Raw genomic sequence first — 21,435 nt, 5'->3', positions numbered from 1 at the left:
CCTCTCTCGGGAGGAGGGTGACTTTCACCTTCCTTCCGGCCCCTGCTGTTCAGGTGGTGATGTTCGACATTCGGCAGGAGTATTTCTTCCCCGCTGGCCTGGGACGACATGCTCCTTTTGTGACTCTTGTTTATTCAAAAGGGAAGTCTAATTGGGACTCATGGAGAGTTCACGGATGTTTTAACAAGAGTAAACATACTTGGGCAATGAGAACAATGGGATATGATTAATGGGAACTTCTGGTTTCCTTCTAATTAGTGAAATGCATGAATAGCAATTTAGAGGGTTTCCCAGTGATTCTCAGGAAAAGGGGCAGAAAACATCTGCATCTGCGAAAGTGGAGGCTCTCGGTGTGTATTTGTTTGAAAGGCTTTGTTTTCTTACCGTGTTGGCTCCTTCCCACCAGGGGCCGCCAGCTCACAGCCGTGCATTCTGGTCCTCCCTCCGGGCACAGGGATCATTCTAGACCAGGACTAACACCCGGCTTTCCTTTCTGCTCAGTTCCCTATGGGCTCCAGGGGACAGGCTGACCTGGCTTCCCCCGGCTTTCCTGGGGACCACGTGGCTCTGCTCCTCACCCCTGCAACCTGACCCCACCACCGCCCGAATGGCTGCTCATTTGGAAGGCAAATGTTCCAGTTTAATCCAAGACGGCCCTAGTTTACGTGCCCTCTGACTCCTGCTGTCCCGATTCAGATAATAAATCAGACGGCCAGCGCCTGAGGCTACATGTACCGTGTGCAGATACATCTAATGACCTCGCCGCCCGCCCTTGCCTCTGCACTCGCCTTGCCTTGATAGCGCCATCTTGATTGACGGGGCCTGGCCTTCCCTGTACTGTCTTGTCCAGCCACTCACCTAACCCGCATCTGCCAGTATTCTAGGAAATCATCTCTGTAATTCCAAATATGCGGAGGAGTGTGTGTGTGTGTGTGTGTGTGTGTATGTGTACACAAAGGGGAAAAATCATGAAACATCTCTTTTGCATCTTATCTAGGAATCTGTGCCGCTATTCTCTTTTGATAACAGTATATTAAGAAGGAAATTGCAATTTCAGTGAAGATATTCCTTACCTGTGTTGCAAAATGCCCCTTTCCAGAGCCAAATTGAAAACCACTGAAAACAAAAGTACCTTTCACTGGAGGGATGATACGAATTTTCGATTTTTATATTTGATTTCAGCTGAGACAGTGAACCTGCACCGATACTTTTCATTTTGAATTTATCATCAAATTCATTTCCTGTTATTGTTACTCTAACACTGAAGAGAAATAATTTAATTTCCAGAAGGTTTCATTTAACTTTAATGGGAAACAAACCCATTTGAATCCACTTTAAAGAAATAAGCATTTCAGTTCTCAACACGAACGTGCTGGACGGTGAGAACTAGTTTACCTACTAATTTTCTATTAGCATCGCCCTAATTACATCCTTTGGCTGTTCCAGGCATGATCACAAGGTCTTTGAAATTTGGAGGATGAACTTGGACTGACCCCGTCCGGCGGGACCCAAGTGGCCTGCAGCTGATCCCGCTGCTGACAGCTGGAACTTTCCCTGCAAAATCGGAGGGCTCGGGGTAGCACTTACGTCTCATCCGTGAAGGCTATTCCGAAGTATTCCTTTTCCTTCAGGTTGAAATGCGATGCCACGAGGTCCAGGAGCTCCTTGGCCAAGAGCTTGGGCTGGAGGGAGAATGCGACAGACAAGGGACAAGTGAGCAGGGATGACTCTTCCTAAGACACACCATCTCAGGTTGATACAGATTTTTAAATGCAATGTCTCAAAGCTCAAGGACATCAATGTAAGTGGTTTTTTAAAATGTTTTATTTAGTTTTGAGAGAGAGAGACAGTGCATGGGCAGGGGGAGGGGCAGAGAAAGGAGACCGAATCTGAAGCAGGCTCCAGGCTCTGAGCTGTCAGCACAGAGCTTGACGCAGGGCTCGAACTCACGGACTCTGAGATCATGCCCCGAGCTGAAGTCGGATGCTTAACCGATTGAGCCACCCAGACACCCCGCAAATGGTTTCTGTAAAACCCAAAGGAGCAGACCACGAGGACGCTGCTGAGCAAGAAGCCAAGTACAAGCTATGCACAGGTGGAGACCTTCCGCCTTGTTTCCCTACTAATTTGCTCTGTGACAAATGATACCTGCCTGTTGGCAGGTCCAGCAGGCTCTCTGGCTCTTCCTCCCTGCACAGGAGAACATTTTATGCACTGACAGGAAGATGCGTTATTGAAATATATTTTTATGTGTATGCACTTAATATACATTCACACAGTATTTGCTCCGTGTCAGGCCCTGTTCTTAGTAGTTTATACATACCAGCATCTCTGCGCCTCATCAAAGCCCCATGAGGGGCTCCTATGATCAGCCCTGCTGTGTGGGGAGGAGACGGGAGCCAGAGATGAAGCAAGTTTGGGGACTGGTTTTTGAATCCCAGCCCCAGAGACTCTGTCCTTGGCCACTCTATATACACCACGATTTTAAATCCAAACAATAAAAGTACCCTCCTCCGGGAATGTTAAAATTAAGGTCAAAGAACACTGGGAACAGAACTGAAGAGTAAGTTACAAACTCACCCTCCAGCTGCCTTTCCAAAGTAGAGTCTTTATATAAGAGTGTTTTTATTATAAACTCTTTCTTAAACATCTCTGTCAATTCGGGCTCCTGGGTGGTTCAGTCCACCAGGACTCTTGGTGTCGGCTCAGGTCATGATCTCACAGTTTGTGAGTTCGAGCCCTGCATCCAGGTCTGCGCGGACAGCATGGAGCCCACTTGGGGGCTCCTCTTCTGCCTCTTTCCTTGCTTGGTCTCTCTCAAATAAATAAACATTAAAAAGAAAAATAAAACCAAATAAACCTCTCTGTCAATCTAAAAATCATGCCAGAACTTTCGGCAAGGTCTTTTCCTCTACTGCCATCTCATCTCCTGGCACTCTGTGGTCACCTTGACTGCAGCTGACTAGGGGGACGGTGTATTGACCACACAACACCTGCGGTTCTTTCATGCCGAAAGTTCTGGCATGTCTCCATGCTGCCATCGGGAGTAGTTATTTCTAAATCAGCTTCGGGGTCAGGTACCTGCAAAGCCACTATCAAAGCCATCAGTGTTCCTTCCCAAGTAGATTTCCTACTCTACTGGTTACTCTGTTGAGTTTTTCTCTTAGGAGAGGGCAGAAGGGACGTGTCAATCAAGAGTCACATGACAGTTTCAGCTCTTACTTCACTTTTTAAAACAAGTTTATTTATTGTGAAAGAGAAAGAGAAGGGGGGGAGGGTAGGGCAGAGAAAGAACCAGAGAGAGAATCCCAAGCAGACTGCATCGGCATAGAGCCCGACATGGCACCTAATTCCACAAACTGTGAGAGCATGACCTGAGCCAAAATCAAGATTCAGACACTTAGCCAACTGAGCCACCCAGGCACCCTCTTGTTTCAGGTGTTGAGGGTTGCTAGGAACTGTACCAAATTCGTATGTTGAAGTTCTAATTCCCAGTGTGGTGATATTTGCAGATGGGACCTCTGGGAGGATAACCAGGGTTAGATGAGGTCGTGAGCGTGGGGCTGTCACAAATGGAACAGTGACTACAGATGACACATCAGAGAGATTGTTCTTACTCTCCCTCCCCACCATGTGAGGGCACAGGGCCAAGGCGCCCAAGGTGGCTGTCTACAAGAAGAGAAGCCCTCATGAGAATTCAACTCGGTTGGTACCCTGGTCCTGAACTTCCAGCCTCCAGAAGTGTTGTTTAAGCCCCCTTAGTCTGTGGTATTTTGTTACGGCAGCCCAAACAGACTAATAGGGGTGTATTTCCTTTAATTCAACAAACATGTCCTGACTGTCTCACATGAGCCCGGCACTAACTGATGCGGCAGGACAGAGAAATGAGCGGCACGTAGCACCTGCCGGTATGGAGCGCTTACTAGGGCCACAGAGTATGAGCTAACGTGCATTATTATTTTTTTAACTTTTTTAGATTTATTTATTTTTGAGAGAGAGAGAGAGGCAGAGCACAAGTGGGGGAGGGGCAGAGAGAGAGGACGACACAGAATCCAAAGCAGGCCCCAGGCTCTGAGCCATCAGCACAGAGCCCGATGCAGGGCTGGAACCCACAAACCATGAGATCATGATCTGAGCCTAAGCCAGACACTTAACGACTGACCGCCCAGGCACTCCAACATTTTTTAAAAGCCAAAGCAGATGGTTTCCCTTTGCTGTCTCCCTCCTGGGCTCACAAGGTGGCAGTCTCTGGGCCTCACTGACCATCAAGTCACCGACGAAAGTGCCTGGAAATGACAGGACTAGGTTTGAAGCTAGAGCAGGGTTTCCTCTCCCTGGGAGACACTAATCAACAGGGGGTCCCCGGCTGCCCAGACACAGAGCATCTGATGCACAGGCTGTGACTGAATTTGGAAGGTACTATGGCGGATTTTGGGGCGCCATACTTTATCTGTCCAAATCATTGCCATTCCTTTCTAAGTGGTCACAGGATTTCTATGATGCCTGCTACTTCTCATAACATTTTTACTAAATTTTTGGGTCGCCTTTGAAGCCTGTGTCACATGTGTAAAAGCATCCTCACTGGTGAGAATCTCTCTTTGCACTCAGAACAGATTTGATTTTTTTCTAAGTGGCCAAAGTCACTTAAAGTCAAGTGTTGGGAGTGGGACAGCAGTAGAAGTGAGCACGCTGGGTCACACTGGTTTTATAATAAGGGGTGATTATTGTGGGTTCTTGGGGGTTATGGGGGGTTCTGTTTCTGGTCAAAACATGGAAATGACAGGAGTAACCTTTCCTTACCTTTGAGAGTTAAATGTTAAAGCCAACATCTCAATGGAAGTGATCAGAGACACAGAAACTTACTCAAGAAGGAAAAGAAATACTCTCAGGGCTGGTATAGCTCTTTTTTGGAACATGATTAAGCATAGTAATCACTCTATGGAAGGGATGGGGTGAGTGGGAGGTGTGTTGGGGTGAGGGATGGAGGGGAAGCCGATGTGGTCCTAGCCAACAGGCCTTGAATACTGAGGCCCCAGAAGCAAAGCCATTTACATGGCGGACATGGGGGCCTGGGGCGACTCTAGCTGACCAGATGAAATGCTGATCCCTGTAAGTCCCCTTCTAATGCCATGCTTTCTGCGGAACTCAGTGTGGCACCTCTGTGGCCCAGGTGTGGTGCCGAACACGCTCCTACGTGATCGCCTTACCATCGAGCATGAGAGTCTATCATTCTTTGCCAATGGAGATTCTGAGACCTGGAGAGGTCAGGCTGGCCGTCCTGGGTCGCACGGCAAAGCCAGGATTCCACAGAAAGTCAGGCCAGTCTCTAGGGCCACATGCATCACGTCTCTGCCCTCCTGCCTCTGCTGACTCTGGCCCTCGGCTGAGAAGTCAAGGCCCGTGTGCCCTGAGGGCCGTGTGTGGGGGAGGGTGATATCACTCACCTGAGGCCAGCACAGCACGCTACGGATTTACACGTTGGCACTTTGAACTTGGGCAATGTGAACCTTCCCGAGGATGAACCAGTGTGCTTCCGAGGCGGCAGAGCTTGAGCACTGACCAACATACTACAGAAATCACCAGAGTGACGGACGCCATGCTAGGAGCCTCGTGGAGACGGACTTTTGGCTGCTCTGTGGTGACACAGCCCTGTGATTTACCCTGTCACCACAACGCTGTCTGCAGTGAGAAAACGAATTTTCTCGGAGACTCACAACCACGAGGCTCTGAGCGATAGCCGGACGGCCAGGCTAGCCTCTACTGCCCCCAATGACCTCTTTTGAAGAACTGTACCCATGTGAACTCACATCTTGGTTAAAAACCGAAAAGGGTTAGTCCTGTTGCTTTTATACAATGGCTATCATAGGTCCTATGCCCCACTCTCCATGAAAAGCCTACGTTTATTACGCATAGTTTACAAAGAGGGAAATAAAGGCACTAAAGGGGAGGATAACAGATCTCAAAAGATGGTGCAGTGATAGCTCCCGAATGTCACGCCCCCGAAGAGGCCACACTTTCTTCCTCCGTGGTCACGGTGACCGGCCAGCTGCCACCTCGGCAAGAAGGAAAGCTCTGGTCCCCGGGCCTGGTGGATGCATAGTATGAGCAGGAACTAACGCACGGGTGAGCCCCTGGGACGTGAGGGGTTGTTTGTCATCAAGGCATAGCCCAGCCTACCCTCATGGACTCAGGCACCATATCAATTACTCTTGAACTCTCCGTATGGTTGGTTTAAAAACCACTTAAGGCGTCAGCTCTGCGATTTCCTGCTCTGGCAACCCGAGACAATATCCCACCTTGACACCATGGTGATTAATGCGCTACATGGTTCCGGACATTTCTTAAACTCATTTAGAGAAAGGTGCTGGGCAAGCACAAAGCTTTATGCCGAGATGTGCTTTGAAGGGATGTTTACAGAAGCCTGGAGATTGCACTTTGCTGGTCACCGGCGCTGTACACATCTGTGGGGCTTTGCAGGGACCCGGCTGGGAGCAAGGCCAGAAAGGCAGCTGGCGGCCCGGTCAAGGTCTACAGGACAGCCGGGCAAGCCGCGTGCGCCTCAGGTGAGAGGCAGACCGTTCTGAGTCGCCGGCGCTGTCCCGGCCCGATGAGGTCCGTGTATTTAAGACTGACTTCCCTCCAGCCTGTGAAGAACTCTGCTCACTCAAGAGCTTTCCCCTTTTCATTTTCTTTTCTCTCTCAGATTCCTTTTTCATTTGTCCTTCTAAGTTTTCATTCCTCCTTATAGACGAGAAATAGAATCTCTTTATAAACATCCCACTCAAAATGTGCTGCCTGATGGAGCTGCTCATGATGTTCTTAGCAAGATGGCCTTTCTGGGGCTAGAAACCTGGGTTTCGGTCACATTCCTCAGGGGAAAGGCCGGGGAGCTCTTGGGCGCTGTGGTCTGACTCTACCACCCCGATCTGAGTCCTGCAGGGCTCTGGACAATCCCAGTGGCAAACGTACACACGCCAGGCACACACGGGTTTCCAGAACAAGCCCTGTCTCATGCCTGGTCTGCCTTCTAAGGTCTGCCTTCACGATCAAAGGACATGTCACACGGATGCAGGGCTATGAAGTGCTGGAGGCATGTCCCCAAGACGTTGTTCCTTCCAGGTGATCTCTGTAAGCCGCCCTGACACAACCCAGAGAGGGGGACTGGACGATCCGTGGTACCCAATCTCCCCTTCAATTTCCCCGGCCACATTTCACCATCACTCACATACTGTACCATCTCTTTAAACTCAACAACTACATCCCAGACAGATGCTCTTGGACAGACTGTACAACCTCTCTGAGCATCAGTATCTTCATCTCTAAAATCACCACCAAGACCCAGGAACTGGATTCCTGCCCTAAGACATTCATCTTTATGTCATTATCAACAGTAGTTTCTTCTCTAAAACCCACCCAACCTTCTCAAGGTCCATCCACCTATTCTGAAACGCTTTATAGCCATTCTGCACCCCCATCTTGATCTCTTAAATCCAGCCAGTTCCTTACAGATTTTTGGGCAAGTTACCTAATCTCTTTGTGCCTCAGTTTCCTCAGCTGCAAAATGGGGATGGTGACTGTATCCATGTCCCAGTGCTGCTCTGAGGATTAAATGAATTAATTTTGATCTACAGAAAGAGCGTAGGCAGCGCCTGGCACCAAGTGAGTGCCCTGTATGTTTATTATTATCTCAGACCCTCATTACCTCACCTATGAATTATTATAATAACCTTCTAAACGGTGCCAGCCTGGATTTTCAGGCCACTCTTTGACTCTAGATCCAATTTATCTGTGCAAACTCACTCTGCCCAATTCCCCATAAAAGTGCTCATTTGTGTCCAAGCTTTTTGTATCAGTGTAGAGGGACCATGGATCTCGTTTTTACTTCCTAACTTTTGCCCATCGCACCCTCTCTCCTCCCCCTCCCTGTATAAATATACCTTGTTCAAGGCCCACTTCTTCCAGGAAGCCCTCCCTGACCATGCCCCCTCCAAATGGTCTCTTTTTCCTCTGAATTTCTGTACCATTTGCCAGGTCTACCCCAGTCACCCTTGGGACGCAGGCCCTTGTGCTGTGGTGAACTTAATTTAATTTAAAAAGTTTTCAATTGTAAGAAAATACAGGGAACATAATATCTACCATCTTTACAACTTTTAAGTATCTAATTCAATATGGTGAAGCGTATTCCATAGGGGATCATATTGGGCAGACACAACGTTATGCTTATTGTTACACAACCGATCTCTACATTTTCCTCTTGCAAAACAGAAACTCTGTTCCCATGAAAAGAGCAACCCCCTTGTGACCACCAATCTGTCCCTACGTGCCTGACTGCTCTAGGTGCCTCAGGTAAGTGTGATTATATAGTATTTGTCCTTCTGTGCCTGGCTTTTCTTACTTAGCGTAACATCCTCAAGGTTCATCCATGTTGTAGCAGGGGTGAGAATGTCCTTCCTTCTTAAAGCAAAGTAATATTCCATTGTGTGGACAGACCACGTTTTGTTTACCCGTTCATCTGATGAGGGGCACTTGGGCTGTCTCCATGTTTTGGCTGTTGTCAACAGTGCCGTATGACCATGGCGGATTTTCTATGACAGGATTTGTTGCCCCCTGTAATGGGCTGAATGGTGGCCCCCCCCCCCAAAGATACGTCCATCTCCTAATCCCTGGCATGTGTATTCCCTATGTTACAAAAGATAGGATTAAGACTCCTGAGAGGAAGAGTTTATCCTGCGTCATCCAGGTGACCCTAAATGAATCACAGGGACCCTTCTAGGGCAGAGGCAGAGGGAGCTGTGACACAGAGGCGCTCGCCACTGAAAGCCACACGGAGAGGGCAAGACGAGTGACGAAGCCACATGTCAAGGAAGGCCGGAAAGCAGCAGCAGGTTGAAGACTCGAGGACCGGATTTCCCCCTCACGCCTCTGGAGGAAGCGCAACCTGGCCAGCAGACTGATTCCAGTTCTGCCTCCCAGGACTGCGGGAGAATACGTTTCTGTAATTTCTTCCCCTAAATTTATTTATTTTGAGCAAGCGCGCACACACCAGTTGAGGCGGTGGGGGAGAGGGCATGGAGAGAGGGAGAGCATGTTTGTGTAATTTGTTTTTAAGTTTATTTATTTTGAGAGAGAGAATCCCAAGCAGTCTCTGCGCTGTCAAGCCGCTCCCCAAGCCGACACGGGGCTTGAACTTGCAAACCCTGAGACTGTGACCTGAGCCGAAATCAGGAGTTGGACTCTCAGCTGACTGAGCCACTCAGATGCCCATTTCTCTAATTTTAAGCTACCAAGTTTGTGGTGATTTGTGATGGCAGCCTCAAGAAACAGACACACATGCTCAGACTGAAACCCCAAAGATCTGGTGGCCCCCCAGGGCCTGACACACCGCTCCTGAGGGCAGGAGACTCCACACCAGTTGGCTGACGGCGGCGTGAGCCAATGGGATCTTTTTGATCAGTCTCTGAGTCCTCTCTTTACCATACTGTTGGCCTTCTAGGCAAGGAAGCCAGAGCCGCCCTGGGTCAGCCAAGGGCACAGGGGTTTCAACGCAGGGCACTCTTCCTCCATGCCCTTGCCTGTCATCCACCGTGCCCCTGGGGGCATCGCAAAGATCCTAAATCAAGCAAATTGCCACTTCTGAATTAAGTGCATTAAAAAGAATTAAAACATCCAACGGCTCCCATCTGTGCTGGGGAGGAACCGAGGTCCCAAGACTGCCCCTCCCTTGCTTTCCTCCCCAAGGCCATTTAGGACAATCCACTTCTTGGACCGATGGGTGGCCAGGGGTGGCTCGGGGGCAGCAGTTGGGCCCCATGACACAGGGATTCCCTACCTGGCAGTGGCCGTGGCTGGGAAGGTGGCAGACAGAATGGGAAGAAACTCAGTCACTCTGCCCTTTCTTTCCAAGTCCTCTGGAAGCCTAGAGGGAGGGCGGGGGCGGAAGGGCAGCTCCAAACACAGGACGCCCGAGCCCGCAGTCCCTTTGAAGCCCTGACCGTTCCTGTGTTTCCCAGAGCAGCTGGGAGCCTGAGTCGTGCCCTCCCCCTGCCCCGGGGGCTCTGTAATAAGCAGGGCCGAGGCTCCTGGGCTACCCATTATTCCTGGGGAGGGGGCGCCGGTGATAGAAAGAACGAGGTCATTCTGCACGGGGACAAGTGTCTGGCAGCCCTCCCCTTCCCGCCATCCCTCTCTGTGCTCCAGCTGATTAGCTGCTGAGGCTGGCTTCCTTCCTGTCCTCTGAGCGTGGCCCTGGGTCTGTGGCTGGGCCCAACAGACTCCACCTCCTCGCTGCAGGCTGATGTGAGGAACGATGGGGTCTGGGGCCTTCCAGGCTCCTGGGAAAGGTAGCAGGGGTCCCCAAGTTGGTCCTGCCAGAGAGAGCATCTCTATGCAGAAGTCCCCATTCGGCCAGACAACCCGAGACAAACACTGTACTTGCAGCTTAGGAGTGGCCGGCAGGGGCCACGCCCACCACGAACTGCTTGTTTATGGCTGCGGCCTCTGTCCCACAGCTGTGCTGGGTGCTGTACACAAACTGATGGGTCAGTCCTCACCAGAAGCCCGAGAAATGCATGCCTGGGCCACCCCCACTTGATGGAGGAGGGAGCTGATGCACAGGCAGCAGTAACAAACCAAATACACACCACTAGGGACTGGCGGGTCTTGGCCGGATGGCAAGGGAGGGCACGCCCCCCTGCACGCTTGACTATATACAGAGTCAGGCAGACCAAGCACCCGTTTAGCTTACAGGGGAGGAAACGAAGGCTCCGGGGGTGGGGACCTACAAGGACGAGGGAGGTCCCTTAGCTGCCGGCACAAGTCGGTCTGGGGTCCGAGCAACCACCAGTCCCGGGCCCTTCTCTGGTCCCATGTAAGCAGACCCTGTGTGGGTTGTTTTGGAAAGGGCCGCAAAGTTCTGGGGCAGGAAGCACAAAAATGCCAGGGGGTGTCCTGGCAGCAGAAAGCGGTCATTTGCACACACTCGCCTGGGGCCCAGGTTCCCGGCCTCCCCCCAGGGCTTCCCCTCATCAGTCATTTCTCTGCAGGCCGCCTCCTGCCGTTCTGGGCTGCAAGCTTCGCTTATCTCATCCAATTCAATCTTCAAAACAATCCTGCAGTAGTTTCTGGATGAGGACGTGGGGGCTTACAAGTGTTAGCGTGCCCAAGGTCACAACCCCCCTCTCAAGGGGCAACAGGGCATAGGAAAGGCGGGAGTCTGGGAGTGACTCTAAAGCTTTGGCTTAAAGGCTGAGTACAGATCCTGCCAGTAACATAAACAGTGCGATCAGGAGGGGACTGAAGCTGCTTTTTCTAAATGCAATAGGATTTTGCCTGGCAGTAAGTTCCTGGAGGGCAGGGATCAGCTTTTAGGAAATATCGGAGCCCTGCAACCTAGCCCAGTGCCTGACACACAGCAGGTGCTTAGAAAAGGTTTCTCAGTGGCAGACTGGGATGCGCCAAAGGGTCCCGTAGTTGAGTGTTACAACAGCCTCATAGGGACGCAGACCACAGGACAGGATGACACCCGCACGTGCTCCCAAGCACAGAACCGCTGGGCAGAGATTGCGTGGCTGTGCCGAGTTACACAGGGCCAGAGGCCACATGCTTGGATGTGACAGTCACCGGTTTCTACAGGATGCTATGATACCTGCTTTGGCAATGGCACTTGTAAGCCGAGAAGAGACGTGTCGTGTCTGTATTCCTAACCCTATTTCAGTGCCCCTCTTCCTCCTACTGACTTCCTCCCTGACACCAACATAGTCACGACCGGCTCCTTTAATGGCCTCCCTCCCCCACCTCCCCATCCTCTCTCCTGCCCACAGACAGACTTTGCCATTTAGCCTAGAGACGGGGACTCCCGGGAACACGGTTCGGTTTCCCGGTTGTCCTTCCACCCCTGCGAGACTCCTGAAGACTCTTCTTTCTCTGATGCTGTCATTTCTCCCTGCTCTCTTCCTCTTATTTCCACATGCTTCTTGCGCATTTTGCTCAGATACAGCTGGATCTCAGGTTCAGAAAAGTTGGGGTTGGTATCAGTCTGGGAAACGGAGTCTTTCTCATCCCTGCATTTGAATGATGCCCAATGGGAAGGCTTTGACAGGCGTGCATAATTACTGCTCCTCCAGAAATGCAAAGTGCTTTTTGCCAGCCAGCTGGGGAGCCTGCTTTATTCAGGACCTGCCCCCCTGGGACTCTGGGCGGGCGGGCAGGTGTTCATTAGGGAGAGCCTGCTGATTAACACAGGAACCCCCAGACGCCAGCCCGCTCACGGCAATGTCAAAGGGACACTGTCGCCCTTGCGGGGTGGCTCCCCTCGGCAGCCTCTTTGCATTAATGAAATAATAACTGTTTCGCTGAGGCGAAGACACAGAGAGACACAATAGTCAACTTGGCTCTACCGGATAAGGCTGCCAAGTCCCAATTCCGAGATATTTCTAGCAAAGATGGGGATGCTGAGGTTCCTGGAACTCAAGCTTCATCTTCCACAGGCACCGTGTCTCCCACTTCTAATTTGCTCCTATATAAAAAAAAAAAGCCTGTTCTGCAACCCCACCATGACCCTGTCTTGTCCTACAGTGAGGAATACGTCATGATTTGGGGCATGAACTGCTCACACATTCACTGGGAGGTGAAGTGGGTTCTCCAGGACCAAACCGGAAGATTCGTTCCCTTTCCGGTCAGCCCAATAGCAGTGGGAGCCATTCAAACCTGAGATCTTCATGGCATGACACACTGATTTATTCTCTTTGCTCGGTGCTCAGGGAAGAGTGGAGAAGAACACTGTGGGAAACTCGATCTTTGAAATGGGCTCTGTGTGCAAGCTATGGAGGTCATGATGCTTAAGGCCAGCCTCAGTCATTCCCACCATCAATGTTACGGTCGGCTGCAGCTAGGAGCTCGTAGGAGTGTCATTAGTGAAGGCACTGTGTGGCCACGGGGCAGAGAGGAATAGTAATTGGAGCCATTTGCACGGCTAGGTAGGTTGGTCTGCTAACTTTTCCAGTGTAATGTAGAGAAGAGATGTCCTCTGCCTAGAGAGTGGTTGGTGTTCAAAGGATGTGGGCGGCCCTCTAGGGTGGTGGGCGTGGGAGTTCATGAAGACGGAAAGGGTAAAGTGTCTCTTCGTGAAATCTGAAGAGGAGACTTGTATTCAGACCACAGGGCCTGGACACAGTTCTCCCCGGCGGGTATGCTGCTAGCCCTTACTTTCGCTTTGAAACACTGGGACAGCAGTATCTGGGCTCAGAGTCGTGAGGATCAATACCTGATCGTTTATAAAGCACCCAGCATGCGAAAGATGCTCGATAAAAGTAGGCTCCCCTTTTCTCCTTCGATCGGTAACTGAGTCCCCCTAAAAATCACGGAAGCCCTCCTCGCTTTGCCGAGGACCATCTCTGATCAGAATCTCAACCTTCTTTGGATGGAGCTGTTGTATCTTCTATCTCAAGAGCCGTGACTAGAGCATCACTCTGTGGTAAGGAGAACAGAAAGCAGACGACTTCCCTTGGAATTCAACTTGTTTGGGCAGACATGCCCTAAGTAGCGCACCTTCTCCATCCGGGGTCTGTTCAATAACACCCACCTCCATTCACCGGGGGCCTTTACCTTCTCAAACCTGCCCCTGACTCCTGCTTCTTCAGGGTTAAAATAACAGTTACCGGCTAGGAGAGAAAGAAGCCTCTCTCCGGCTCCAGTGAGATGCCCGGAGACAAGGCACTGGCCTGCCAATGTTTGTCAGCATTTTAATTTGGAAGTTCCCCAGGCCTCCTCCCTGTGGGTCCTTCCCCCATTTCTCCTGCAAACTGCTGGCAGGTACATGCTGGAGAGATGCATGCGCTCTGCTGCTGATGTCATTTTCAATATGATTAAAAAGGCACTCTCCCTGGGTTAGGAGTGAGGAAAATGTGCAGGTACTGGCGTCCTGGGAGGCGAAGGAGGGAAGATCAACTTTGCTGAAAAATATTTATTCCTCAAGAGCGATTTCATTAAAATCAGACGGGCAACAACGCCAAAGGCACCGCAGCCCCCTCCCCTCGTCGTGCTAATTAAGCGGATGAGAACAGATGATGTGCCGCGGGGTCCAGAGAAAGAGCCTGCGTTCGTAATAGCCTTGTTCTCGGATCAAAAATATTATTTTATTCTTTACCACCCCCGCCCCCCGACCACTTCCAGGTTTGGAGGAGGCTTGCAACGTTTTAAACGGCACAACACAAAGGGATTGAGAACCTATGCAAGACAGAGGCCACGGAAGAGGGTCAGGCACGGGAGACCAACTAATTCCTGCCACCGTCACAGCCTGTACCAGGCTACGTGAGGCAGGTTCGTGAGCAGGCTGAGGCGGCAGGCTGAGGGCACACACGCCTTTCCTGGAAGATGCATCAGAGAAGGAATCCGTTATATGAGCCCATGCATAAGGGCCAGCAGATAGCGTATCTTCCCAATAGGCAGACACTAGGCACCGTTTTTGCTGCTTAAAGCAGATGTTAAAACAATGTCCCCAAACTGGATGATACATTCTAGGGAGAGGTCTTTGACATTTTCATAAGAGAAGGTGGCCAGAAATTTTGGAGACATTAGGTCTTAGATGCATGCTAATGTCAGACACTGGCGGTGTGGCAGGGACATTCTGTCTTGATTCTACAGCCAAGCAGCCTAAGAAAGGCGAAGTCAGTCCCAATGCAGGCAAAGTGAAACAGCCTCATGCAGACCGATAAGACGGAAGAGGAATCATGTTCAAAAAAATCACAATCAAAAAAGTGAAAGCAGGTGAAGGGAGCCAAGCGCCCTTGGATCTGAGGAGGAGGGGCGGGAGGGGCTGGCAGTCGGCCAGGAGGCAGGGAATGGCCTGGGTCCACCCTTCCTCTTGGGCAGGTCTGTAAACTCACCCCTCGGAGATGGCCCAGGGGAGGCCCCAACACCAGAAGGGTAGGTGGGAGAGCGGGAGGGAGAAGGCGGTCTCTCTGCCTCAACCTATTTCTTTTTGCTCTTTATGTCTGGGCTCACCCCTGCCCGTCTGCTCCCACAGCCTCGATGCCTCTTGCTCTTTCGCTACAGCCCAAATCACCTCTCACTGGGAACCCTGTGCAGTGACTGCTGTGCAGACAGCTGCCTTCATCTCACTGCCCCCCTGCCCCCGTCTGGTGCCTATCCTGCAACCCAGTGGGTCCATGGCCGGCACAACTCATGGAGGCACACACACCTCTCCTGACGCACTTGCCCTGCGACATTTTCATTTTTGTTCACAGCCTGTTTCTTTCCAAGACTGACCACGTCTTGGGGCCAGAACAGTGTCGTGTGTTCATTTCTCTTACGCTCGGCCTACATGAGCAGCAGATGGAGTCAAGAATCTGTGAACGAGTGAACAGTGAGGCAGGGACCCAGGGTCTGAGCAACAGACGTCTTCAGACCGATAAGAAAACCCCAGCGTTCCCCTGGGCTCCGTTCCCAGGTCAATGCCTCTTCAATCCCCATGTGGGCTTGGGTGAGCTCATCTCTCCTCCTGGTTCTAATGCCCACCAACTTCAAGTGCATCCCAAAGTCAGGGGCACCATCAGCTGCTGGGGTCTCCACTAGTTCATCAGGACTCTTCCAGGGAAGGTCCAGCTTAGGGGCCCGTCAGCCCCAGCACCCTTACTAAGCGGAGCTCAGCAAATGGCGGAGGTCTGGCAGAGCGACTACAAAAAGCCAGGATGAAGGCATGCATCCCAGCCTGATTTTGTCACCTGCCTGTCTCTTCATGTGAAAATCGTTTCATCAGAATAATCAGGGCCATCTGCAATGTCTCACTCGAAGACCTGCAGCGAGATGATGCGCGGGCAGGCGGGGGACCCTCCGATCCTGCCTGTCGCCGGTGTCTGGGCCCCACAGTGGCTCATCTGGGGTCCCACCCATGTGCCCCTCCAGCTCGTCCTCACATTCTCCTTCCCAGAGCTCAGTCAATACGCTTTATATTCATAATAGCTTGTCAGTCAGGAGAGAGAGAAATCATCACAGGCTGTGACCCTGTAGCAGCAAGTGTCACTGGTTGCTAGGCAGGGTGCCCTCTGGGCAGGGAGCTGTCACTCCTGGACCCTCTTTCCTTCACTTCCAGGAGGGAAGGGTCAGATGACGGCCCAGGTCACCGGCACAAAGGAGATTTTGTTGTCTGTGCTGCTGCCTTTCAAAGCCTCTCTGAAAGGCTCCATCAAAGAAATCAAGGATTCATCTTGGCACCAGAAGGAAGGGGAAAAAATAATGCAAATATAACACAGCTTCCTCCCAGAGCCTCCCTAAAGTCATGCTGTAGTAGAATGAGCCCCGGGCCAAGATCGGAGTTCCAGGTGCTTGTCCCGACTCTGCTGGCCACGGAGTTCCGCGGTTTTTTTTGTTTGTTTGTTTGTTTGTTGTTTTTTTAATGTTTTATTTATTTTTGATACAGAGAGAGACAGAGCATGAGAGGGGGAGGCGCAGAGAGAGAAGGAGACACAGAACTGGAAACAGGCTCCAGGCTCTGAGCTAGCTGTCAGCACAGAGCCCGACGCAGGGCTCGAACCCACAAACGTGAGATCTGACCTGAGCCGAAGTCGGAGGCCTAACCGACTGAGCCACCCAGACGCCCCCCGTGGTTGTAAGAGCAGAGGGTTGGGATACGCAGGTGACTTGCTGCTGCTGCATTTCACCTACTCCCGTCCCTGCAGAACCAGCATAAGACTCCGAACGAACACAACCCCAGCTCTTCCATCTAACACTTTAGAAGAGGCCAAAAGGAGAGTCTCACCCCGTGAGTTCATGTTCAGGGTCATAGAGAGCATGAGCATGTGCATATGCACACATGTGCGTGCACACTTGACCTCAGTATCATGACTTTTGATTTTAAAAAATTAATCCAGACGTACATCCTTCCACATGACATGTCTTGGCTGAACACAGAGGCAGGAGAAAGGTGAGACCCCCGCATTCAGTCCCTGTCAGGTTTTTAGACAGACGTGACTTCTCTGCTCCCCTGGATGACATTGGCCCCGCGGGTTGCCAGCTGGAGTCCTGGGCATCAATAGGGGTCTTATGAACCCAGGATTACCCAGGTTAATACACAGGAGGGGACTGGGGTCAGACACCTGGATTGGAATCGTGGCTCATTAACTGTTTCAGGATCATGGCTTAATTTCTTAGAGCTTTAGCGTCCTTTCTGTAGAATGGGTTTAATACCACTGACCGTATGAATGTTGGAAAGACGGAATAAGATAGTATGTGCAGAACGCCATTCAGTCCTTGACACGTGATTATGACAGAATGCCTGTTGATTTCTCTCTCCACTTCCCCCGCCACACCCCAACTTCTGTCAACGCCTCAACTCAGCTTGCCTCCTTTGGGTAGGAGCTCTCCTGGGCTGTTATGCCCAGGGAGCACCCGGGTGTTCACTGGGACTGAGGTACCCTGGGAGGGTCCCCGCGCCTGCGTGGACGCACACCTCTATCAGAATTCACTAAGTCCACTACCTCAAGAACCCAAGAACAGTCTCCTCTTGGTGCATGACCCTCAAGACTTTCACTTCCTCGAGAGTGTTGGGAAGAATAAAACAGAGCAAAGGCAAAAACAAAGCCCTGGCCTGACTCACATTCTGTGCGTGTGAGGGGAGCCAGTTCTCCCACTCGGCTCCCTGGACGGCGAGCCTGGGCCCTGCAATCCCTCCCTGATGGCTCCCTTTGGGGATACATCCCAGGCCGGCCTTTCAAACTACTTGATTAAAATGCCCTCCAGGGCGCTCCACCATACTCTCAAAATCCGTTCCCCAAACAGAACCTGGTGCTTTGTTCAGAGCGGGAGGCTCTAGAAACGGGAAGCAGGAGGTGTGGGCAGAAATGCCACTTGGGACGCTGTTCTAAGGCAGACCTTTCCAGCCCCCCGCGGCACATGCGGCTGGCCGGGGAAGTCTGAGCCCCACCCCAGAGAGGCTGGCTGAATGGGTCAAGGAGGGGCCCAGGAACCAGCTGACTCTCCTGTGCAGAATCACACGCTTCTGTGATTCTAAAGGCAGAAACACTGAGTCAGGCGGGCGTGTATCTGTGGTGGTATCCAAGTTCTGACACCTTTCGGTTCATAGGCTGCCTTCACATATATGTCCCCTTGAGGCGGTAGTGGTGTCCGTGGAGCACCGGCTGCGTGCTGGGCAGTGTACTGGGTGAGGGCTCTGGGACAGGAGCTCACAGGGAAGCAGCTCCCAACACTCATGGGGCTCCGGCCGCAGGCCACATGGTTGAGAGCCCCGATTCCAGAGCTTTGTGGCCTCAGGCAAGTTCAATGAACCCCTCGATTAATAACAGCACTATTCATCCTCCTGTGGTGCCAGTTAAGAGCCTGATAATGGGTAAAGCCTTAGTACAGCGTCTGGCAGGTAAGAGGCTCATCAGAAGTGCTCAGTGATATACACATTACTGCAGTTCATCTCAACGACCCCAAGACACAAGTACTATGGTTGCTGTTGGGATTTGATTCTACAGGTTTAAGGGACATGACATGATCAGATGTGATAACTACACTTATGAGGAACTCAAGAAAAATAGAACTGTCCCAAGACTGATCACAGAGCTAGGTAGAGTCCAAGTTCAAAGAAACTTCCGTAGGACTGCTGCGCCCTGTCTCAAGCACAGTATGATACCTCTTCCGTCAGCGGGGAGTGTTTAAGACACTTCTATTTCCATTCGAAAGAGAAGCTGTAATTTAATGCCCTGGAGGGTACCTACATGCCACTGGGTGACCAGTGGGCTGGGTGGTATCCCATGGTCAAGGTCTGAGCTTGCAGCCAACAGGATGTTTCAGAAAGCCAGAGGGCAGCGCCCTAAGCAGGACCCACCAAGAATCTGTTGTGCTTTCTGGAGGGAGAGTAAGTATGAATGGAGGAAGCAGAGGAGGGAGAAGCTTCTGACCACAGCTTTCCCGGCCTCCCCTCCCCTGTTCTGGAAGCTCTCCCTGCCCACTCTCCTTCCCTGGGAGTTGGTTCAACCACGGGAGACGCAGAGCTGTCCGGTAGGTCTCCCGTCTTTGTCCAGGGAGCACCCTCAGGGTGGTGTGATCTGGTCACTCTCAGGGGACAGGTCTGAAGGAACGATGGTCTGAACACCAACCAGGGGGCCTCAGAGCCTCTGGGGGAACGACCACTTCCTCTTCTGTTTTCGAGTATCAAGTGGGCCAGAGAATGTTAAGCAGGGTTACTTTTTAAGCCTATCGGTACTTATGAGAGGGTATTTTACAGGTGGTGTTAAGCCCCTCTTTCTTTCTTCCTTCCCCTGAAGAAGCAATGATGTGAAATTCTGAGGAGACAATTAACGCAGGTCCTAAGAATTCTCTCACTCAGAAGGTTGGGACTGGGGCGCCTGGGTGGCTCAGTCGGTTAAGTGGCTGATTTCAGCTCAGGTTACGATCTCACAGTTTGTGGGTTCGAGCCCCACATCACGCTTTGGGCTAACAGCTCAGAGCCTGGAGCCTGCTTTGGATTCTGTGTCTCCCTCTCTCTCTGACCCTCCCCTGCTCATGCTCTGTTTCTCTCCGTCTCAATAATAAATTAAAAAAACATTAAAAATTTAAAAAAAAAAGGTTGGGACTACCCAAATGCTCTTCAAGAAAACTGTGACTGTGTTTATTGCGGTAACACATACCACAAAAATTTACCATCTTGACCATTTTTAAGTGTATATAACACAGGAGTACTGAGTACATTCACAATGTCCACGGCCTTTGTATGTCAGAGGCACAAATAAAGGGGTATGTTTGAAATAAAAGTTTTGTAACTCAACATGTTAAAAGTAACAGAACCTTGGTGGGGTCCCTGGGTAGCTCAGTCAGTTAAGTGTCCAAGTCTTGATTTCTGCTCAAGTCACGATCTCAGGCTTCTGGGATTGAGCCCCGTGTTAAGCTCTGTGCAGAATGTGGGGCCTGCTTGGGATTTTCTCCCTTTCTCTCTGCCCCTCCCCACTCCTCAAAAAAAAAAAAAAACTAACAGAAACTTGGTAATTTTTTTTCTTGTATGTACACCTGGGCAGCACAAGTGAGGACAGGGGGAGGGATGCGGGAAACAGCAGCTCAAATTCTTGCACTGACATTTGCTCTCATGTCCGTCCCCTCACAGCCCCTCCAAGCCCTCACTGTCTGTGATCTCCTTCAGTGTTTATTTTAGGTTTGGTTCCTGTTGAAATGCTCCAATCCTAGGACTCTTCCTGCCCGTCTTCCTGACTTGGTGCCAATGAAGAAGTGAAACCCTCCCCCGTGCTGAGTTTGCTCTAGAACCCAGATTACAAGTGAGCAATGGTCCACTCCGCACCCTCCGAGTCCCCACGCGCTTCTCCAGACCAGGACAGTGCTCCGTGTTGCATCCATGATGCAGAGTACCCTGCTCAGAGTCTGGGGGTAAAGGTGTAAGGAGTAAAAGAAATGCTTGCCTTTCTTTCACAGAGCCCCCCAAAATTCCTAATGTGGTTTCCAGAGAGTCATGAGCATCTGTGATAAACTGCTGGCCCGGCCATCCATGGACTGCACTGTGGGGTCTGCTGTCCAACAGCTGCATCAAGAAGGGCTCCTGGGGCGCCGGGCGGGGGGTGCTCAGCTGGGTGGGTGTCTGACTTCGGCTCAGGTCATGATCTCACAGCTCATGGGTTCGAGCCCCACGTCGGGCTCTGTACTGACAGCTCAGAGTCTGAAGCCTGCTTCAAATTCTGTGTCTCCCTCTCTCTCTGCCCCTCTCCTGCTCGTCCTCTGTCTCTGTCTCAAAAATAAACAAACACTAAAAGAATTAAAAAGAAAAACAGAAGGGCTATTGAGTGCCATGGGTGTTGGATGGGCCCAGAGCAGACACACCTGTTGGCTGTGGCTGCAGAATAAGCTGGATTCTGAGGGTGTATACGTACATCAAAACAAATTACACACTTCAAGTATGTTCATTCTGATACCTGTCCATGATGCCTCAATAAAGCTGCTAAAGATACTTACAAACTTCACTTTTAAACAGAAAATCAGTACATGACTCATAGTAAAAGTTAACCACAGTGAACAGCCCTCCCCCCAGCCCCGACCTCCAAGGCCCCCATCCCCACCCCCACCCTGTTCTAGGGATTTTTCAGACAGATGCTCAAAAACAGGCGCTGAATGCTTACACATCAAACCCAAAGTGGACGCACACCAGGAAGAAGTTCTCCTCACTGAGCATGTGGAAGCTGGTCTGAAAAACACCAGCGCTGAGGTGACAGCCAGCTGTCTGAAGAAACCAGTCTCTGGACGCAAATTAGTTTAGTCTCCCTTAAAATATAGCTCTGCCTGCAGACATGAGCTCAATCCCCTGTCCGCTTCTCCAGCAAGAAAAATGGGGCGCTATCGAACCCCTTACTCCTGAGGCTCCTTTCGGCTCCTCCAAGTATTAATTCTTGAATAGTCAAAGGGTACCAGAATTTGAAAGCTCGCCACGAAAATGAG

General features: G+C 51.1%; 1 protein-coding gene across 1 annotated transcript in view; it reads right to left on the bottom strand.

The window, feature by feature from the left end:
- FRMD4A (FERM domain containing 4A) overlaps positions 1-21,435 on the bottom strand; it is a 619,483-nt gene that overhangs the window by 140,365 nt on the left and 457,683 nt on the right. Inside the window, exon 6 of the mRNA XM_029955588.1 lies at positions 1,588-1,682. Coding sequence (XP_029811448.1) covers positions 1,588-1,682 — 95 coding nt within the window. The remainder of the gene's footprint in view (positions 1-1,587; positions 1,683-21,435) is intronic.

Source organism: Suricata suricatta, chromosome 10 (genome assembly GCF_006229205.1).
Source record: "Suricata suricatta isolate VVHF042 chromosome 10, meerkat_22Aug2017_6uvM2_HiC, whole genome shotgun sequence".
NCBI lineage: Eukaryota > Metazoa > Chordata > Mammalia > Carnivora > Herpestidae > Suricata > Suricata suricatta.
Note: the sequence above shows the minus strand (reverse complement) of the source record. Positions and strands in the feature narration are given on the sequence as shown.